This window comes from Phyllobates terribilis, unplaced genomic scaffold (genome assembly GCF_046119375.1).
Source record: "Phyllobates terribilis strain yellow unplaced genomic scaffold, ASM4611937v1 Scaffold_3__8_contigs__length_932513732, whole genome shotgun sequence".
NCBI lineage: Eukaryota > Metazoa > Chordata > Amphibia > Anura > Dendrobatidae > Phyllobates > Phyllobates terribilis.
In genome coordinates, this window is record NW_027362763.1 from 884,689,916 (window position 1) to 884,711,430 (window position 21,515).

At 42.9% G+C, this 21,515-nt stretch overlaps 1 protein-coding gene across 1 annotated transcript in view; it reads right to left on the minus strand.

Moving 5' to 3' along the window:
• Positions 1 to 19,897, minus strand: part of PPP1R14C (protein phosphatase 1 regulatory inhibitor subunit 14C) — a 71,113-nt gene extending 51,216 nt beyond the window's left edge. The window contains exon 1 of the mRNA XM_073672681.1: positions 19,293 to 19,897. Within this exon, the coding sequence (XP_073528782.1) occupies positions 19,293 to 19,535 (243 nt within the window). The 5' untranslated portion in view covers positions 19,536 to 19,897. The remainder of the gene's footprint in view (positions 1 to 19,292) is intronic.
• Between the last annotated feature and the right edge of the window lie 1,618 nt (positions 19,898 to 21,515).

The window sequence follows — 21,515 nt, forward strand, 5'->3', positions numbered from 1 at the left end:
TGTGTATTGATAGTGTTTGACCACTCCACCTATGGGAACTGCTACTCTGAGGAATTTCTGGAAATCTTTGTGTATGGGGACGTGATAATAGGCATCCTTTAAATCCAGAACAGCCATGAAACAATTGGGAAACAGCATTTTCACTGTTGATTTTATTGTCTCCATCTTGAAGGCTTCCACCTTCAAAAGCCTGTTCAGCCTTTTTTTGAATTTATAATCGCCCTGTAAGTCCCATCTGGTTTCTTCCTCAGGAATAGTGGAGAGTAGCAGCCTTCACCTTTTTCCCCAGTCAGGACCTTCTGAAGGACAGCTTTCCCATCAGTCCTCGGGTTTCTTGCTCTAAGGCCAGCTGCTCCTTGTTTGAGGACCTTTTGGGGGTTAATACAAAGTTTGGCTGTGGAAATGAGAGTAACTGGAATTTCAGACCTGATTTTATTAGGTCCAGAATCCATGAGCTGTTGGATATTTTCTCAGAAATTCTGATCCCCCACCCGGGGAAAACCCTCATTGGGAGGGTTGAGGCTTTCTGCTATCGTTGGGGGATTTGTTGAATATGAACCCACTTATCTTGATCATTAGGGGGCTTTCTGCAGATAAACCTTTTGCTCCGAAAGGGCTTCCTGTAAGCAGTGTTAGATAGGATAGGGAACCGCTTTTTATTGTCCCCAGCTTTCTCTAAGATGTCATCAAGGGTGGGCCCAAATAGAAATTCACCCTCACAGGAGATGGAACACAATCTTGATTTTGTTTGTAGGTCCCCGGGCCAACATTTAAGCCAGAGGGCTCGTCTGGCCGCGTTAGCGAGCCCTGTCGCCCTAGCTCCTCATCTGACAGTCCGCTGCCCCTTTCATTACCGGGATGGATTCTAGTATTGTCTCTCTAGAAGTTTGTCACAGTTGTGTTTCAAGCTGGTCTAGCCAGACCATTAATGACCCTGCCATACATGTGGCAGCTACCGCAAGTTTTAACCCCTCCCCCAGCGGCTTCCCAGGAACCCTTTTAGGAAGGTGTCTGCTTTTTTATCCATGGGGTCTTGTAAGACACCAATGTCCTTAAATGGGAGGGAGAACTTCTTTGAGGCTTTAGCAATCGCAATGTCCAGTTTTGGCGCTGGGTCATCGAACGGGTACTTTCTTTTTGGGGAAAGGAGGCCCTTCCTTTCTGGTCTTTTCCACTCTTTAATTAAAAAGAGTGAACTTGCTCGTTAAGTGGAAAAGATCTATTTTTTTGTTCTAATCCACTGAACCTATCCATGTCCTGGATAGATCTCTTGGGCCGGGGATCTGCTAACCCCATGGTGGACCCGACGGCCTTAATGAGACTGTTTCCTCTATAGGAACACAGTGCCGTCCTCCTCTACCTGTAAATCAGGAAGAGGATGACGAAGAAACGTACGTGTCTGAATCTCCGGGTGGGGGGGGGGTATATGTTTTTATTTATTTATTTTTATTTTGTAAGTACCCCCCCCCTTCCTAAGGGACTTAATGGTATCTTCAACCTGCGATTTTATCAGGTATTCAAGTTCTGAGGCAAATTTCGGAGTTTCCTCGCATACGGTCTGATCTATACAGGAACTGCAGAGTCTTTTATCCCAAGTAGCGGGTAAGACTTCCGTGCACAGGTCCTATTCTTAGTTTTGCCTGTACTTTCATCCCTAATAAGAGAAAGAAAGAAAGAAAAAAAAAAAAAAAAAAAGGGGGGGGGGGGGGCATGTATGAGGGAGCCAGAGTCGGAGTCGTGGAAATTGAGGAGTTGGAGGTTTGGCTTACCGACTCCACAGCCCTGGTCACTGGGTCCTTCCCAGTCTAAAAATGCCAGCCAGCAGCCACCCCAGAAGTTGAGCGTCACAAGAGTCCTTAATTTTGGCACTTCACCTTTTCTCTTCCCTGTTTACCAAAAAAAATTTTTTGGGGGGGGGGGGGGGGGACCCCACATCATTTTCTTCATTTATTCAGTTAATATATGTACAGTAACCAAGTCACTAATTATATAGCGCACGGATATCCATTTATCATCTATATTTCTGCACATCTTAAACACCTAAAAATCGGTAATTTCTAGTCTGCATGCCATTTTGGTACGTTACACACGGATGTGCAGTAGCTATTGTCACCAGAAGAAAAAAATATATATTTTTTTTTTCACACACCACACACTTTTGGGTCACACGGTATGTGTGAAATATTAGCAAAACAAAAGTTCATTTTAAAAATGGTCTGTGATCGTGTATGGCAGTGGTCCCCAACCTTTTTTGCACCAGGGACCGGCTTGAAGCAAGATCATTTTTCCATGGCCCAGCAAGGAGGGGGTGGGGTGGGCGGGGCTTTGGTCATATGGGGACGGGGTAATGGAGGGATTTGGAGTTTAGTGCATACTTATCATATAGTGTAGACCAGGTCCCCGCCAGGAGCCCCACATAATGTGCTGTGCCAGGAGCCGCATCACTGAGGCCCCATCACGCCCTGCAGCAGGACAGGGCAGCTGTCCTGACAGCTGCTGTTCAGCTGCATTTACTTCATCCCAGGGGCGGACACAGACTGTAGTGGGCCCCTGTGCAAGAAATTTTTGGGGGCCCCCCCGCCCTTCATAAGGCAACAAAGTTATGTAAACATAACCCCCCCATGTGCATCTCTCACCCCCCCCCCCCCATGTGCAGCTCACCCCCGTGCATCTCTCATCCCCCTCCGTGCATCTCTCATCCACCCCCCATGCATCTCTCATCTCTCCCCTCCCTCCCATGTGCATCTCTCCCCTCCCCCCATGTGGATCTCTCATCTCTCCCCTCCCCCCCATGTGGATCTCTCATCTCTCCCCTCCCCCATGTGCATCTCTCATCTCTCCCCTCCCCCCATGTGCATCTCTCATCTCTCCCCTCCCCCCATGTGCATCTCTCATCTCTCCCCACTCCTAGTTAATTGTATTTAAAAAAAAATAAAAAACTTGTTATACTTACCCCCATGCGATCCCTGCAGAATCCTGGCGCTCATCCAAATCGCTGACACCAGGTTCTCCTGACTTCCGGCCATGTGACGGCGCAGTCACATGACCGGAAGTCAGGGAAATCATGAAGGTGCTGCCGCAGCAGCGCAGCGCTGAGATGTCCCGGACCCGGCGCTTAGCATGCGGCCGGGGGCCCCATGAGGAGAGAGACGCACAAGAGGGGGGCTCCGAGGGGGCTCCTACCGGCCGGGCCCCATACTGGAGTCAGGGCAGTCATACCCTGATGGCAGCCCTGCTGGAGGCTGGAGGGGCCCCCTCTCCCCGCGGACCGGCTGAAAAACCCCAACGGCCCGGTCCTGGTCCGCGGACCGGCGGTTGGGGACCTCTGGTGTATGGAACACACCACATCTAGGCAGGGGAGGAAGCAAAAAGAGTATACAGACATTACAGCACAGGATCACAGTGGACTCATTTTGTGAGGTAAAACATTGTTTAAAAACAGGCAGGGAAATGTTTTACCTCACAAAATGAATCATCTGTGATCACCTGCTGTAATGTCTGTATTGTCTTTTGCTTCCTCCCCTGCCCAGGAGATGTCTGTCTGACTGTGTACAGAACATACCACAATTTTTAAAATGAACTTTGGTTCGTGGGAAAAACCTTTTAACGCCATGACGTACTAATACGCGTCTGTGCCCTGGGCTTTAAGAGCCTGACCCGTATTAGTACGTCATCGCGATCGCACAGCCTGTGCGCGCACGATCACCGCCGGGTGTCAGCTGTGACAATGTGCAGGGAGCGATCCCGCACCACTACCAGCTATTAACCCCCGCAATGCTGCGATCGAAGTCGATCGCAGCATTGCGGTGGCAAGGGGAGGTGATCGGTATACTCACCTCCTCTTCCGGCATCCAGCGCTGTCTGCCGCGGCTTCCCGGGTGTTGCCATGACGACCCGATGTCGTCATTACAACATTCGGGTCACCAGACAGCAGTAGGATTGTTTGGACATGCGCAGTGCGTCTCCAAACAATCTTCTCCCTGTCCAGCGCTGACTGCCTGCATAGCACAGGGATGGTGCTGCATTACTGTGCCATGCAGGCGATCAGAGAAAAAAAAGTGAAAGTCCCAGAGTGGGACAAAGTAAAAAAGTATAAAAACTATCAGAAAGTGAAAAAAAAAATAATAATCCACCAAAAATAAAAATATAATGTACCCATCAATAAATATTATGAAAAAAACCAAAACAATAGAAGTACACATATTTGGTATCGCCGCGTCCGTAACGACCTGGCCTATAAAACTGTTCCACTAGTTAACCCCTTCAGTGAACACTGTAAAAAATAAAAAACAATGCTTTATCATCATACCGCCAGCCAAACAAAAAATGGAATAACACGCGATCAAAAAGACGAATATAAATAAAAATGGTACCGCTGAAAACGTCATCTCGTCCCGCAAAAAACAAGCCGCAATACAGCTCCATCATCCGAAAAATCAAAAAGTTACAGCTCTCAGAATAAAGCTATGCAAAAAAATAATTTTTTCTATAAAATAGCTTTTATTGTGTAAAAGCGCCAAAACATAAAAAACGATATAAATGTGGTACCGCTGTAAATGTACTGACCCAAAGAATAAAGCTACCTTATCAATTTTACCACACCCGGAGCAGAATAAAAAAAAAAAAAAAAAAAGGAAAAAAAAAAAAAAAAAATCACAATTCCTGAATTGTTGGTTTTTGTTTATTCTGCCTCCCAAAAGCTGGAATAGAAAGCGATCAAAAAATGTCACATGCCTGAAAATGGCACCAATAAAAACGTCAACTCATCCCGCAAAAAACAAGCCGTCACATGACTGTCGGCCAAAATATGGCGATGCAAAAACTAGATTTTACAAAATGTGTCTTTTAGTGTGTGACAGCTGTCAATCATAAAAACCCGATATGATTCTGGTATCGCTGTAATCGCACCGACCCGAAGAATAAAGTAATCTCATCACTTATACCACACGAGGAACGGCGTAAAAAATAAACGCTAGGGCTGGGGTTGTGCTAATGTTAGGGTTGGAGTTGTTTTTTTTTTTTTTCAAAAGTAAGAAAAAAAAAAAAAGACGATATGGCAACTAGTGTTGAACGCAAGTGCTCGCTACTTGAGTTTGCATCGGGTGCTCGGGTATGCACTGAGTATCGCGGGAGCTCGAGTCTCCGCCCCATATGCTTCGTGGGCCAAAAAAACCTCGCGGGGATTGCCTGCCATGCACGAGCGATCCCTTTTTTTTTGGGGTGTCTAATAACCGTGAAACATGCAGGCGGGGACTCGAGCATTTCACTTGAGCACCCGTGATACATGGTGCATACCGGAGTACCCGATACAAACTCAAGTAGCGAGCACTTGCGCTCAAGACTAATGACAACTTATTCAATATGATGACCTAATGTTATCAAATTCTGTGTCGTACCTCTGGGTTCAAAATGTTCACTATACCCCTTGATGAAATCCTTGAGGGGTATAGTTTCCAAAATGGAGTCACTTGTGGGGGAGGTCCACTGTTTAGGCACATCAGGGGCTCTCCAAACGCGACATGGTGTCCGCTAACAAATTGAATGGAAAATCGGCTCAAATTGTTAGCGGACACCATGTTGCGTTTGGAGAGCCCCTGTGTGCCTAAACATTGGAGCTCCCCCACAAGTGACCCCATTTTGGAAACTAGACCCCCCAAGGCACCTATCTAGATACATAGTGAGCACTTGGAACCCCTAGGTGCTTCACAAATTGATTAATAAAAATGAAAAAGTGGAAAAAAAAATATTTTCATTTTTATGAATCAATTTGTGAAGCACCTAGGGGTTCCAAGTTCTCACTATGCATCTAGATAGGTGCCTTGGGGGGGGGGTCTAGTTTCCAAAATGGGGTCACTTGTGGGGGGGGGGTTCCACTGTTTAGCCACATCAGGGACTCTGGAAACGCAACATGGCGTCCGCTAATTATTCAAGCAAATTTTACAATCAGAAAGTCAAATGGCGCTCCTTCCCTTCCGAGCCCTGCGCCCAAACAGTGTTTTTCCCCACATATGGGGTATCTGCGTGCCCAGGGGAAATTGCACAACAAATTTTGGGGTCCATTTTTATCTTGTTACCCCTGCGAAAATAAAAAAAAATTGGGTCTAAAGTAACATTTTTGTGAAAAAAGTTAAATGTTCATTTTTTTCCTTTCACATTCCAAAAATTCCTGTGAAGCACCTGAAGGGTTAATAAAGTTCTTGAATGTGGTTTTGAGCACCTTGAGGGGTGCAGTTTTTAGAATGGTGTCACTTTGGGGTATTTTCTGTCATAAAGACCTCTCAAAGTGACTTCAAATGTGATGTGGTCCCTAAAAAAATGGTTTTGTACATTTTGTTGGAAAAATGAGAAGTCGCTGGTCAACTTTTAACCCTTATAGCTGCCTAACAAAGAAAATTTGGTTCCAAAATTGTGCTGATGTAAAGTAGACATGTGGGAAATGTTATTTATTAACTATTTTGTGTGACATATCTCTCTGATTTAAGAGCATAAAAATTCAAATTTTGAAAATTGCTAAGTTTTCTAAATTTTTGCCAAATTTCCGTTTTTTTCACAAATAAACCAAGTGATATCGAAGAAATTTTACCACAAACATGAAGTACAATATGTCACGAAAGAACAATCTCAGAATCAGGGGGATCCGTTGAAGTGTTCCAGAGTAATTAACTCAAAGTGACAGTGGTCAGAATTGTAAAACTTGGCCTGGTCATTAATGTGCAAACCACCCTTGGGGGTAAAGGGGTTAAATCTGCAAGTCAAAAATATGCAACATGTGCAAGAGACTACAGTATTCCTATTCACTTTGATGGCATCAAAGAAACTATTCAGGGTCTGCACAGGGAAAAAAAAAAAAAAAAAGAAAAAAAACCAACAAATCTGCACTGTGTGCCCAGGCCCCAAGTTTAAATTCTGGCAGGTTTACCAGAGCAGCAGCTACAGGGAAAAAAAAAATAAAGATATTCTCCCTACAGCCGCTAGCATTCAATCATTGTGGTGGTGCAGGGAGATGTTAGACACCGATCACTACACAGTGAGCATGCTGGGATCACTCCATGGCATATTGATTGATAGCAGGGGCGTAACTATAGTAGATGCAGGGGTTGCAATTGCAGCAGAGCCCTGGAGACTAGTGGGCCAAAAAGGTCACTTTGCTCCATATGAAAAGACTATTAGGGTATGTGCACATGATCCTTTTTTGACAGCGCTTTGAATGCAGCATACTTGTGCTGCGTCCAACGCGCTGCACAGGTGAATCCACATGTGTTCATTACGAAGCGGTGAAGCCGCATGTGTTCATCCTTTGCACTATAGAATTTCTGTTGCGGAAACCAGAGGAATTGACATGTGTCAGTCTGTGAAGACGCGTCGCATGTCCGTCTCCGGGGGTGAGCCGCAGGTGCACGGAGACGCATAGTGGGCATGGGATTTGTATAAATCCCATCCCCTATGCTGTAACATCTGGCTGCGGCAGATTGCACTCAGCACAAGTGCACTGTATGCAATCCGCAGCGTTTACTTACAGTGTGCACGTACCCTCACAGACCTGGGATAGATCGGGGCCCTGTTGGACATTTGCATTGGGGCGCACGAACTTCAAGATATACCAGTGATTGACAGCCATTTGTACAGTGTGTTTACGCAGAGCAGGCCGTCAACATGCTAGGGAGTGATTACCATAAACTCACTGTGTAACGAGTGGTGACTAACATCTCAGTGCACCACCCCAAAGACGGGAAACGAGCGGCCACAGGGAGCGTGTAATTGCATTTTCTCCCAGTAGCCGCTGCTTTAGTCAGCATGTCAGGCATGATTTAAAACACTTCTTTACATGCAGAATACCACTCTATCTGCAGGTAAATAGCAGTTTTATAGGAGACCGATTTAACGGAAGTAGCTCTGAACGTTGCTGTTAGAGGGTGATGTCAGCTGTACAACACAGCCTGCACATATATTTCACATGGTTATTTATAAAGATGTGTGCACATGTTTTAGATAATGATGCCATTTGGTACAACTAAGTAAACCAAGATGTTTAATGGCTTATGGTGCCACGGACTACAAGAATAGGGGGGAGGGAGGGGCTTAACTGTAGATCCCTTAATATACTGGTTAGTGAAACTCATGTTAATGGCATGACCGCAACATACCATCATCACCAGATCAGCATGTGGCATAAAGTATAATGGTGTAGAAGGGAATAGTTACCACTATTCTGCAAACACAATACATGCCTAGCAAGAGGGCTGCGGGAGAAAGACAAAGCTTGCCCTATAGCATATAGGAAGAAACAATGCCTTTTGTTTTATAGCCTCAAGTTGTCAACTACAAGTTTGTACCCTATTATCAGAGAAAGCTCAAAGATTTGTGGAGAAACAAGAAAATTACATATCAGGAATAAAAAGTCACAGCACTTGTACAGTAAAATAAGAACACTCTTCACTACTTGTCAGCGAGTAGTGATTGAAAATTTAATTCCAGGTTAGTGTTAGGCTTTGGAAGTAAACAATCTACTCAAAGATATGGATTACTGTCCTCCATTACAGCCATCTGCTACCCACATTCCCAATATTGTCCACACTGTCTCTGGACAACTATCAGATCCCAGAGGAGTAGGGCAAGGGCCTGGCAGCTTGCAATAAGCACATCTACCAGAGAGGACCCTTTACTCCAGATTTGGACACTGATAGTCAATAAAAGGTTGGTTGTTCTCATTTCTACCATCTCCTTATTCACACCAGTGTCCATCTTTCATTTCTTCTTGAAGACTGTAGAATAAGTTCTGCAGTTCATCATCCTTGTCCAAGAACGCCAAGACATCCAAACGTAAGCAAAAACTAAGATAGGGTGGTTTGTAAGTGGAAATGTTCTGCTCTGATAAAACAATGACTGTGCTTCTAGATAAGAAATACTGTATGTCATAACCACACAGATGTGAAGATGGCTAACAGCACGCCCTAACCAATGATTATTTAATACACCGGACTAATGAAATATAGCCATAGAGCAGGCCTCAGTCACAGACTAATGAAATGTTTCAACGGTGATGCACTGGGATATAATCCTATGTGGAGAATGTGAAATTTAGAGGCACATGTCCACTGGGAACAGAAAGGATGGGTGGGATAGCCAGTGACTTAAAGCACATTTTTTTTATTTTATTACTCTTCCACGTATACACTTGTGGCAAGTCTTTAGAGATCCAATCCCTGAATTTTCATATGCGATAGTTGCTTGGCCAAAGTAGATTTTAGCCAGGTTCCTTTGAATATTCATCTGAAGCAGTGAAGGTGGCCCCTTTAACCAAGCTTTAAAAATAAACCCTAATTATTTGAAGATTTGTGTCCAATATGCATGAAGCTTTGAACACTACAATATCAGGTGTGCTAGATCCTCATAAGACACCCTACAATCACCACAGCAGGAGGATTCCCTTCTACAAATGCAGAGCAATAATTTTGGGGAATAATAAAGATAGTTTACACATTGTATAAAAAAAAAAAACCTGAATACAATGACATATTACTAACTCCGCTACATGTAATTGATCATCAACATCCATGATTAATTTCCAAACTAAATTAAGTAGTTACCTACATAACATAGATATTAGCCAGTTTATACAATATGAAACATTTGTGGGGCACCATATTAAACCTTGTTACTCAGCATAGTGCACCATGAATGTTTATATTGTAAAAATTAAATTATGTCCCCAAATTCTTACTGTAATGGCCCATCTATAAGAGTCAATCTGGGCTATTCATAGAAATGCTTATTCACAACTACCATTTAGACACGTAATCAAAACACTATAAAGGGAACCAGTCACTGGATCCATTGCGGGCAGCATGAATTCAGAGCCTGACTGCGCAATTGCAGCCCAGTATATAATTTTTTTTCTTGAACACTCCAGCATTTCAAAGAAAATATACTTCAAAGATTTGGCACCTCCCCGGCCAGCATTTCACAGGAACTGCTCTAGGTGACTGAAGGGTCTCGCTATATGAGAGACCTGTGAACCATCTGCAGCGCTCCTGAGAAAAGCCAGCCTGGTATGATGCTGGACTAATTTCCTCAACCTTGATTGCAAGATGAATCTTAAAGTATATTTTCTCTGAAACACCAGGCTTGGATTCATGCCACCTTAGGTTTGAGCAGAATGAATCAGGTGACTGGTTTCCAAATTTATTAAAATGAATATATATATATATTTATCACACACACACACACACACACTTCTCACTAAATTAGAATATCAAAAAGTTAATTTCAGTTCAATACAAAGTGTGAAACTCATTATATAGAATCATTACAAACAGTGATCCATTTCAAGTGTTTATTTCTGTTATTGTTGATTATTGCTTATAGCCAATGAAAACACAAAAGTCATGATCTCAGAAAATTAGAATAATTAACAAAAAAAAAAAACCTGCAAAAAGCTTCCCAAGCATTTAAAAAAGGTCCCTTAGTCTGTTTCAGTAGGCTCCACAATCATAGAGAAGACTGCTGACTTGACAGATGTCCAGAAGGCAGTCATTGACACACTCCACAAGGATGGTAAGCCACAAAAGGTCATTGCTAAAGAAGCTGGCTGTTCACAGAGTGCTGTTTCCAAGCATATTAATGGAAAGTGGAGTGGAAAGAAAAAATGTGGTAGAAAAAAGGTGCACAAGCAACTGGGATAACCGCAGCCTTGAAAAGAATTGTTAACAAAAGGCCATTCAAAAATTTGGGGGAGATTCACAAGGAGGGGACTGCTGCTGGAGTCATTGCTTCAAGAGCCACCACACACAGACATATCCAGGACATGGGCTACAAGTGTCGCATTCATTGTGTCAAGCCGCTCATAACCAATAGACAACGGCCGAAGCGTCTTACCTGGGCCAAGGAGAAAAAGACCTGGACTGTTGCTCAGTGGTTCAAGGTGGTGTTGTTTTCAGATGAACGTAAATTTTGCATTTCATTTGGAAATCAAGGTCCCAGAGTCTGGAGGAAGAGTGGAGAGGCCACAATCCAAGCTGCTTGAGGTCTAGTGTGAAGATTCCACAATCAATGATGGTTTGAGGAGCCATGTCATCTGCTGGTGTAGGTCTACCTGTGTTTTATCAAGACCAAAGTCAGGGCAGCCATTTAGCAGGAAATTTTAGAGCACTTCATGCTTCCCTCTGCCGACAAGGAGATGGAAAGGTCATTCTCCAGCAGGACTTGGCACCTGTCCACACTGCCAAAAGTACCAATACCTGGTTTAAAAACAACAGTATCACTGTGCTTGATTGGCCAGCAAACTCGCCTGACCTTAACACCATAGAGAATCTATGGGGTATTCTCAAGAGGAAGATGAGAGACCAGACTCAACAATGCAGACGAGCTGAAGGCTGCTATCAAAGCAACCTGGGCTTCCATAATACCTCAGCAGTGCCACGCCACATTGATGCAGTAATTGATGCAAAAGGAGCCCCGACCAAGTATTGAGTCCATTTACTGAACATACATTTCAAGTAGGCCAACATTTCGGATTTTATAACTGCTTGAAAAAAATGTTTTTTAAAGTATTCTACTTTACTAAGATAATTAATGACCTTTGTGTTTTCATTGGCTGTAAGCCACAGTCATCAACATTAACAGAAATAAACACTTGAAATATATAGAGTCATTACAAACGGTGATCTAAGAGTTTAACTTTTGAATTGAAGAACTGAAATTAACTTTTTGATGATATTCTAATTTTGTGAGAAGTACTTGTATACATATACACATATATTTATTAACCTATTTTTTCAGCAGCGCAGTGTTCCTTGCAAGCAGGTCATGTACTGCCAAAAACATTGTATTCCATGGGCACGTAGAAATGTTAATTAACCCCCACCCCTTAGTGACGGATCCAATTTTGACATTAATGACCAGACCAAATTTTAGAACTCTGACCAGTGTCACTTTATGCAGTAATAACTCTGGGATGCTTCAAGGTATCCCAGTGTTTGAGATTGTACTATATGTTACTGGTAAATTTAGGTTGCTATAGGTTTTCCGTTATTTGTTAAAATATCAGAATTTTGGCAAAATATAAAAAAAAAAAAAATTTTCAATTTTTAGATCCTTAAAACCAGTTAGTCATGCTGTACAAAATAAACATTTCCCATATGGCAACTTTACATCTTCAACATTTTTTCAAACGTTATTTTGTTAGGTTTTTAGAAGGGTTTAAAGTTAAGCAGCAATTAAAAAAAAAAAAAAAAAAAAAAAAAACCACACCCTTACAAAACCTGTTTCTTTAGGGACCTATTCAGATATAAAAAGGACTTTGCAGGGCTTGTATATTGGAAACCTCACCAAAAGTGATAACATTTTAAAAACTGCACCCCTCAAATACTTTAAAACCACTGTCATGAAATGTTTTAACCCTTCAGGTGCTACACAGGAATTAATGCAAATTTTAACTCACAGGTAACCAAATCGAATTTGATAACATTAGGTAGTCATATCGGAAATGTTTTGGTTTGTTTATCTCGAAAATGTTGCTTTAGCCCCAAATTTTTCACTTTTGCAAGAGGTAACATGAAAAAGTGGACCTGGAAGTTTGTTACCACTTTCTTCAGAGCACAGAGATACCACACAAGTTCTGTTTGGACACACGGCAGAGATCGGATAGGAAGACGGGACATTTGATATTTGGAATGTAAATTTGGCTGGAATAGATTGCAGACACCATGCCTCATTTGCAGAGCCCATGAGTTACCAAAAGTGACCCCATTTTGGAAACTAGACCCATTAAGGAATTCACCTAGGGGTGTGTGGAGCTAGTTAAACCCTTAAGTGTTTCACAGAACTTTTTAAAATGTGAAAGTGAAAAGGACAATGACTTTCTGCTAAAATGTCGTTTTGGCCCCAAATTTGTAATTTTCACAATGGCTAATAGGAGAAAAAAACAGACCCGAAAATTTGTTACACAATTTCGCCTGAACGCAATGATACCACACAAAAAAAAAAAAAAAAAAACCACACAAAGCTTGTTTGGGCACATGGCAGGGCTCGGAATGGAGAGTGCCATTTGATTTTGGGAGCATAAATTTGACTGGAAGAACAGGTAGTGAATGCCATGTTGCATTTGCAGAGACCCTGACATGCCAAAACAGCAGAAACCGCCCACAAGTGACCCCTTTTTGAAAATTAGACCCTTTAAGGAATTCATCTGTTGGTGTACTGAGCATTTTTAATCTACAGGCGATTCAAACTTTATAACATTTATATATATTTCTCATTTGTTTCCCCCACCAAAATACTGTTTCAGCATCAATTTTATAACTTCTTGAAGCACAATTTGCTATGCAATTACCGAACGTGGCAGTACACCACTATTTAAGCACACAGCAGGGATCGGATGGGAAGGAGCACTACTTGGCTTTTAGAACGCAGATTTCGCTTTAATAGATTGTGGGCTCCATTAGCCGAGCCCCTGAGGTGCCAACAAAGCAGAAACCCTCCTAGATGACAACATATTGAAAACTTCACTGCTTAAGGAATTCATCTAGCGGTGTAGTGAGTATTTTGAACCCATAGGTGCCTCACAGAATTAAACATCGGGATGTGGATATATAACATTTTAGTAGTAAAAGTGTATTTTTTATTATATGCACATTTAATCAGGTACACAAGGGTTAATCAGCAAAACTGAACCCTACAATTTACTGCACAACCTCTTCCGAGCGCCACATGTCGTCAGAAACGAATGTTAGACCAAGCATCAGGACTGAGAAAGAAGGAGCGCTATGTGGAGCACAGATTTTGCTTGAATAGTTTGCGGAGCCCCCAAGGAGCCAGAACACCAGAGATTTCCCCCCCCCCCCCCCCCCCACACACACACACACACACACACACACACACACGAGACCCCATTGTAAAAGTTACACCTCTCAATGAATTCATTTACAGCTTCACTGAGTATAATGTAACATCCATGCCAGGCTTTATTCTGGAGAATTGCAAATATGCCAGTTTAATGCCCATACATTCTAACCCCATACATTGTACCCAGATTGTTAATCTGGTGACACACCCTGTAAATTGTGAAGTGCACTCTCCCCACTACAATAATGGCAAACATTACTGCGGCTCAGGAGGAGTGTGGGAGCACAGTGAACAGAGCTGTACAAGAGTTTTTTGTTTTGTTTTTTTACACGACGAGTTGGAGATTTTTTTTGTTGTTGTTGATCGCCTTTTAATCGATTTTTCTGACACACAATTCAATTGTTATTTTTGCGCAGTTCACCGTGCGGTAAAAGTGATAAGACAGTTTTGTTCATCGTGTCAGTGCGATTACAGCAAAATATATAATATATATTTTTATGCTCTGCTGCTTTTACAGGTTAAAAACAATATTTTACAAACATTGATTTGCTTTGTCACATTCTGAAAGCTGTAACTTATTTTTTTTTTCTCCCAAACGAGCCATACTAGGGCTTTTTTTTTTTTTTTGCGATTGAACTTTTTGATAGCTTTTAATTACATTTTGTGTGCGTGTCAGTATGATTTTTTACCTTTTTTTCTTTTAATGGTGTTCGCCATACGGAATCAAGTTCCAGTTTTATATATTGGGTCGTTCCGGAAGTGGTGATACAAATGTGTACTTAAGTTTTTTTTGTTTTATCTAGGCAAAGAAAAATCTGCATGCATGTCATTGGCCAATACACAAACTATCATATACCACCCAGAGTCGTGAATCATTATCCAACTATCTTTCTCATATGAGTTTGTGTGTAACAATGATTTCATGAATTTCACTATTAACTAAAGGTGCATTTTATTACAATACCCCAAAGTGTAAAATCTGAGAGGGTTGGTGGTGGGAATCTTGGTTTTAAAGAGAATTTGTCACCAGGTTTTTGCTATGTAATCCGAGCGCAGCATGATGTAGGGGCTGAGACCCTGATTCCAGCGATGTCACTTACTGGTCTACATTCTGTCATTTTGCTACAATAACTTTTCACTGCTGCAGATCTAGCAGTTCTCTGAATGCAGAGCTCTGTGTAACCCCGCCGAAGCAACAGATTGAAAGAAAGCTACCAATCAGTGGTGGGGGCAGGGTAACAGACCAGTTGACTAAGGCACCTAGTACAGTAGTGAACCTTCTACTGATAAAACACTGATTTTATTGAAACATCACAGCTCAGTAAGTGGAACTTCACTGGAATGCAGCTCTCAAATTACACTGTAACACGCTGCTGACAGATTACATCACATAATTTGTGAAAGTCTACAGGTAATGATAGTCCTTCCCATTTGTTTTTTTTAATCTCTGACTCCTATAGTGAATGCAGAATTTCACAGTGCAACAGGCAAAAAAAAATATATATTCCTCTCTGATAGATGCAGATCAGAGGGCCTCACCTCTGGCATGTGTAATCGCTCTATAAAAATATATTTAACCAATCTTCCCAACCCCGGAGATAAAAGAGCATATCCCATTATAAATTTATTAAGGTTGAGTTAGTGCTTGTGGTGTGCCAAACATATTTAATAGGACACTACACTAGAGAAAGGCGGTCCGGACGGGTCACCTCCGGGACTGGGCCTGTTGCCAGTTGTTGTTCAGTGTCCCTTTAACAAATATTTCCTCGTCACAAAACCTGCAATGAAGGTTTCTTAACAAGATGTATATATTAACTGACAAGAGTGTGAAATCCCCCACATACACACGACAAGTTACCAAATTAAATTACCATGTAAGCTATGAGAGAATAGGATCAGTATATAAATAACCCACAGAACAGAACAAGCACTGTCCTTTCTGTGCCAGGTCAGATCAGGTCATTCTGGCCCAATCTTTTTCAAGAGAAAAGTCTATTCAGACCAAGCACATTAACACCACATTGGAGCTGCATCCCCAGCTCAGGCCATAATGACAGACGAAACTGACTTTACTCACAGTCGATTAGGTTACACATATGACAAGCCTGCCCCATGCCATTGTGCCCCCATATGATTAAACATTTTCCACCTCCTATAGGTTACAGTGCTAGAAAAAAAAAATCAAAGTATTTTATGAACTCAACTGACTTCATATCAAAGTAGCCCTGAAATTTCCATGGACATATGTCCAACCCTATGCATCAAACGTAAATATGTGAAAAGTTCAAATGCTTTCCCAAGAGCTCAGTGTACGATTATCTGTGTGTCACAGACAGCACTCCTACCTATACTAGTGAAGAGGGCTGTACACATGTCGGTGCCTTTTAACAGATCAAGCAAAGTGACAGACATTGCACAGTATCAGATCAAAATAGTCTATGGGTCTGTTAAAAATTAAATAGATATACAGTACAGACCAAAAGTTTGGACACCTCATTTAAAAGATTTTTCTGTATTTTCTTGACTATGAAAATTGTACATTCACACTGAAGGCATCAAAACTATGAATTAACACATGTGGAATTATATACTTAACAAAAAAGTGTGTGTAGTGAAATATGTATCTGAGGGGATTGGATACAAGCTAAGGGTTAACTCAACAACACACACTGGTCACAATCTAAGCACAAGCTATCTTCCCAGTCACACTGACTCTGGTCTCCCCAGGGGGTGTCCTACCACCAGGGCAATAAATCACTCCTAAAGGAAGCCTCAAAGAGGAAGAGAAATGATAAGAGAAGCCATCTCAAATAGTGAACTTCAAAGTTCAAGAGACCTAGTTAGAGGGACAAGGAACATTTGTACAACATAATATATGCACGGCTAAATTAGTGAGGGTCCAATCATAGATCCAGAATTAGAATGTGTAAATGTAAGGCTGGTGTAGAAATTGACCCCCAGTCTGGGTCTATAACTGGATCCTCCAGGCTAAAATCTTTTGTCACAGAGATGGGGTAGCCAAGCACTGCTGTGATCATCCCATATTTCCAACTTCCCCATCGGGCTACAGAAGACCAAGTTTAGGGTTCTGTAAATTCTCCTGTTTATTTTCATACTGTTTGCATATCTGTATGTCACTTTTTATTCCCATTTTTTTAACATCTTTTTATTATTATAAGCACTGTACTTTTTCTATTAAAGCTTAAAACTTTAATAAGCCTGAATCTTGTATGCGCTAAAGAACCCATAACCCTAGGAAGGGTGTGATTTTGTTGATTGTCTGATAGTCTTAGTTTAGGGGACCCATCGGCCCCAAATCCGGTGGGTGGTGGCAGCGTGTGTGAAGCAGGGTGCGCAGTCTGAGTTGGGGTGTGATTGATGCTCCCTTCAGCATAGGGAATAGTGCTGGATTGAGTGAGAGGAGAGAGATTAACCCTTGCAGGCGCAACCCCAAGTCACGTGCTGAGGAGCAGGTACGTGACAGTGTGAAACAACTGAAAATATGTCTTATTTTCTAGGTTCTTCAAAGTAGCCACCTTTGGCTTTGATAACTGCTTTGCACTCTTGGCATTCTCTTGATGAGCTTCAAGAGGTAGTCACCGGAAATGGTCTTCTAACAATCTTGAAGGAGTTCCCAGAGATGCTTAGCACTTGTTGGCCCTTTTGCCTTCACTCTGCGGTCCAGCTCACCCCAAACCATCTCGATTGGGTTCAGGTCTGGTGACTGGAGGCCAGGTCATATGGCGTAGCACCCCATCAAACAAATGGCACCCAAAATCCCATAAGGGATGACCCACTATAATATGCCAAGCACCCTATAAAAATCATTAATGTCACTATATAAGAGTTTTATACAGACACAGGCGGGTGGTCTGCAAAATAAAACCGCTCTATAGACTAATCTGTGAAAAACATGGGATAGAACATAACGTAAAAACTGACTTCTGAACGAGGCCTTGTGGTTGTCAATGCATGTATAGCACCCAGTGTATTTTATTATGGCGGCCTCCATCCTTTAGAATATTGTACATGTATCCAATCACACTAGAGGAAAGCATTATGGAGCTTGCCTGCAACAAATAGAAATATTACAGTCTAAAAGGTGGAAATACTAAATTACCCCCACCATTAGCTTGCAGTGGTAGATGAGCGGCTGGTGGGACCTCATCACCCCTGTAGTGTAGTGAAGTATTACACGCCCTCACTGAAATTAAAAGGGTCAAGAACTTGATGCAAGAAGTGCTTCAGAGCGACTCACCACTCCAACAGAAAAGGGGATCCATGAATTTCAGATGCTTTTTGGGACCAACAGATCGTGCTTGAGAAGGATGGAAAGTCATTTAAGGCCTAAACAGATTCACATCCAATCTTTATTCTACAGAAATGGGGGGGGGGACAGCCAGTTACATCGGTCCTAAGACCGCTGGTGACCAAGCAAGAACCTCAGTGGAAAATAAATTCAGGTGTCAGTGAAGAAAATGTGGGCAATCCAGGGGTAGACACATCATTGGTGCAACCGCACAGGAGCCCATGAGGTAATGGGGCCCATTGCTACCTGCAAACCAGGTGGAATTGTGCATGATCATGAGTTATTGGATGCAAAGGGCCCATATACTGTTCTTGCACAGGGGCCTCTTCAGTCTGTGTCCTCCAGTGGGACAACCAGTGTACCGGGCTCCTGCCGTTTGTCCAGTACTAAAGATGGACAGCTTTGTCTGACTTCATTTCCCCCTACAGCCTTAACTACTGTATAAGGGGGCCTGATAGATTAGTGTCCAGGTATACATGCCCCCCCCCCCCTACAAGCCGCATTACCGTGCCCTTGGGGTAAGACTGTGGCAACATTTACTTGGCTCCTCATTGTCACACATACATTTAATAAGAGTCTTACAGACGAGTCACAATTCAGGACTAAACCCTTCTTAAGTCTCATCTGACGGAGGCTCGGAGAGCCAGACACAATAGCTGGACCCAGACAGTACATGTAATGGCATTAGCTGAAGGTGACCCAGGCACCGAGCATTACATGTACCAGGCAAGAGACAGCACGCTGCCAATGCTCTAGTGTGCCCTATACACCCCTGTATACCAGGATCACAGCCATATACAGAGCTGATAAAGCAGACCGTGAACAGTCTGTAAATTCTAGACACCTAAAGGGGCACTCCACATAAGCCCCAGGTTCTACATGGCAGAGCTGCTGCTGTCAGGCACATCTACATACACAGGTGTAGAATGAAGGTCTATAGGGACTGAGGCCAGTAAGCAGCACCCATGGGGGCAGCCACCCTGCTGAGCTAGCTTTACTGCCCCCACTGATGATTAGCACGGCCTGCCTCTCCACAACCAGGGCCGGCTGATACCCTAAACTCCCTTCTGTTTAGGTCCCTTGAACTCCTTACAGTGACGTCACTAGTGCTGTATATAGAATATATGTGATGAGACAGTACCTCGCAGCCATAGAGCTCGCTGAGCTGCTCCACTATCCACTCCTCCAGCACCAGCCGCTTCCTCAGCTCCTTCCTGTCGTATTTCACAGTCACTTTGCCCTGCTGCTGCCTCCTCTGCTGCTGCTGCTTAGCCGACATTTGCGGGGAGTCTTCTCGGGCTCCGGGTGCAGCCAACGGGGTCTGAAAGAACACCCTACCCGCGGCGGCAGCAGGGCTGGGCTCCGTGCCGCTCACTGCAGACATCTCCCTGAGTGGAGCCGGGTGCGCTGGCTGGATGCGAGGACCGCGCAGTGATCCAGACACCCCCCGCAGGACGTGTGCTCTCTCCGATGTGTGCTGAGCCCGCAGCGCCCTACTCCTTCATCACCACAGTCCGAGTATTATTCCGCCCGCTCTATATAAGGCGCAGCGGCTGCTTCTAGTCCCTGATATGCCTGCTGTCATCCGCCGTCTGCTCACCTCGCACCTGCGCTCCCTCCTCCCGCACACTGCCCGCTTCTGGTTCGCTGCTCCTTCAGGGGGAGGGTCTCTCGTTTTCCAAAAATTAGCAGCAGGGGAGGAGACCATTATCCGCCAGCCGCGCTCCTGTCACAAGAGGGGCAAGTAGGTGCGAGAGGGGCTGCTGTCACGTGACTTTCCCATAGCCTTCACACTGTGTGCCAATATGATGGGGGAAGGGCTCATCATTATTGCATTTGTGACTGTTACATTTTGGGTGTTTTACTTCATTTTGTTTACTCTCGCACTTTTAAAAGTCACTTGTTTTTTGTATAGTTTATAGTCACCATTGTTAGGGTTTCTAGATGTTTTTGTCCGATTCATCCTTCTTGCGACTTCAAAAAGTCTCAAAACTTGTCACAAATGTTCTGTCTAGCTGAAAATGTGAAAAATAAAGGCTCTGATTCATCACTTGCGGTTTTTCAAGTTTTGTTTTTTTTTTGGTTCATGATATTTGTTGCAATTTTTTATGCCAAATTTGTAGAAACGGCGCGCACGGTTCAGGGACCAAAATGTTCTTTATTTTTGTCTTTAACCGTCTTATGCAACATTTTAGCGCAAACAGGTGCAGAAATGTCACAAAACTTTGGTGGCAAACACAATCACTCCAGATGGAGTCTGGAGCACATTTGCACAGAAATTTTGAGACTTTTCAAAAAGTCGCAAATGCTGATTCAGAGCAAAAACTGCAGGAAACCTCAAGCTGCGCCCAAAATGACAAAAGAAACAGGCGAACACATAAAGTACTGACTTTTAAAAAAAAGTGGAAATGAAAAGATGAATATGGCATAAACAAAATAAGCACAAAACAAAGAAAAAGGCACAAAAGCAATGATGAATCGGGCATAGAGAGCATTTTCATTAATTGGGAGTGTCTGCCGAGCAGCATGCGCCTCTGTGTGCTACGCCAGAGATCTGATATCAGTCACTGACTGGAGTAAGATTCTGGGGTGAGGTACGGCACAGCTTGTCATGAATTAACCGTGTTGTAATGCACCAGCTCTACCCATTTTAGTGGAGGTAGGGGAGACTGGCGTGAAAATGCTAAAAGTCACAACATTTTTGTGCAACTCCATTACTAAAATTTAGAGCTTCAGAAACAGCCTCTTGGCAGGAAAAACGCATTAACGCATGTTTTTGCATGCGTTTCTATGTATTTTTATCCTAATCATGAACAACACTGAAAGAATAGACATACAGCAGATCTGAAACTTCTTCAAATCTGCAAGGAAAAAATAAGCAGATTTGATTTCAGGAATCTCATTCAATTTTCCGGTGCAGTAAAATACGGCTATTTTCCCTGCAAAAATGTACATACTTTTACTTACTCTGCAAAACTTGTCAGGAACCCCTTAGGCCTCATTCACACGTCCATGTTTAAACACATATGCAAAAAAAATGGCAGCGGTGTCATCAGAGTTTTAGATCAATGTGTCATCAGTGTATGGTCCAGGTGTCCGTTTTTACCATCACTGTGTCATCAGTGTTGTTCATGGATGGATAAATAAATGACAAAACTTTTATCCTTTGCAATGTTAAATACGGACAGCACACTGATGACATTAATGTGCTGTATTTTTTATTCACAGAGCCATAGACTTGTATTTTCATCTGTGCAGCCAGAAAAAAACGGACGTTTCTCCGTGAGTTTCGCACAGACACATGGTCCGAGAAAAAACAGAGGCATGTGAATAGAACCATGGATTATAATAGGTACATGTTCTA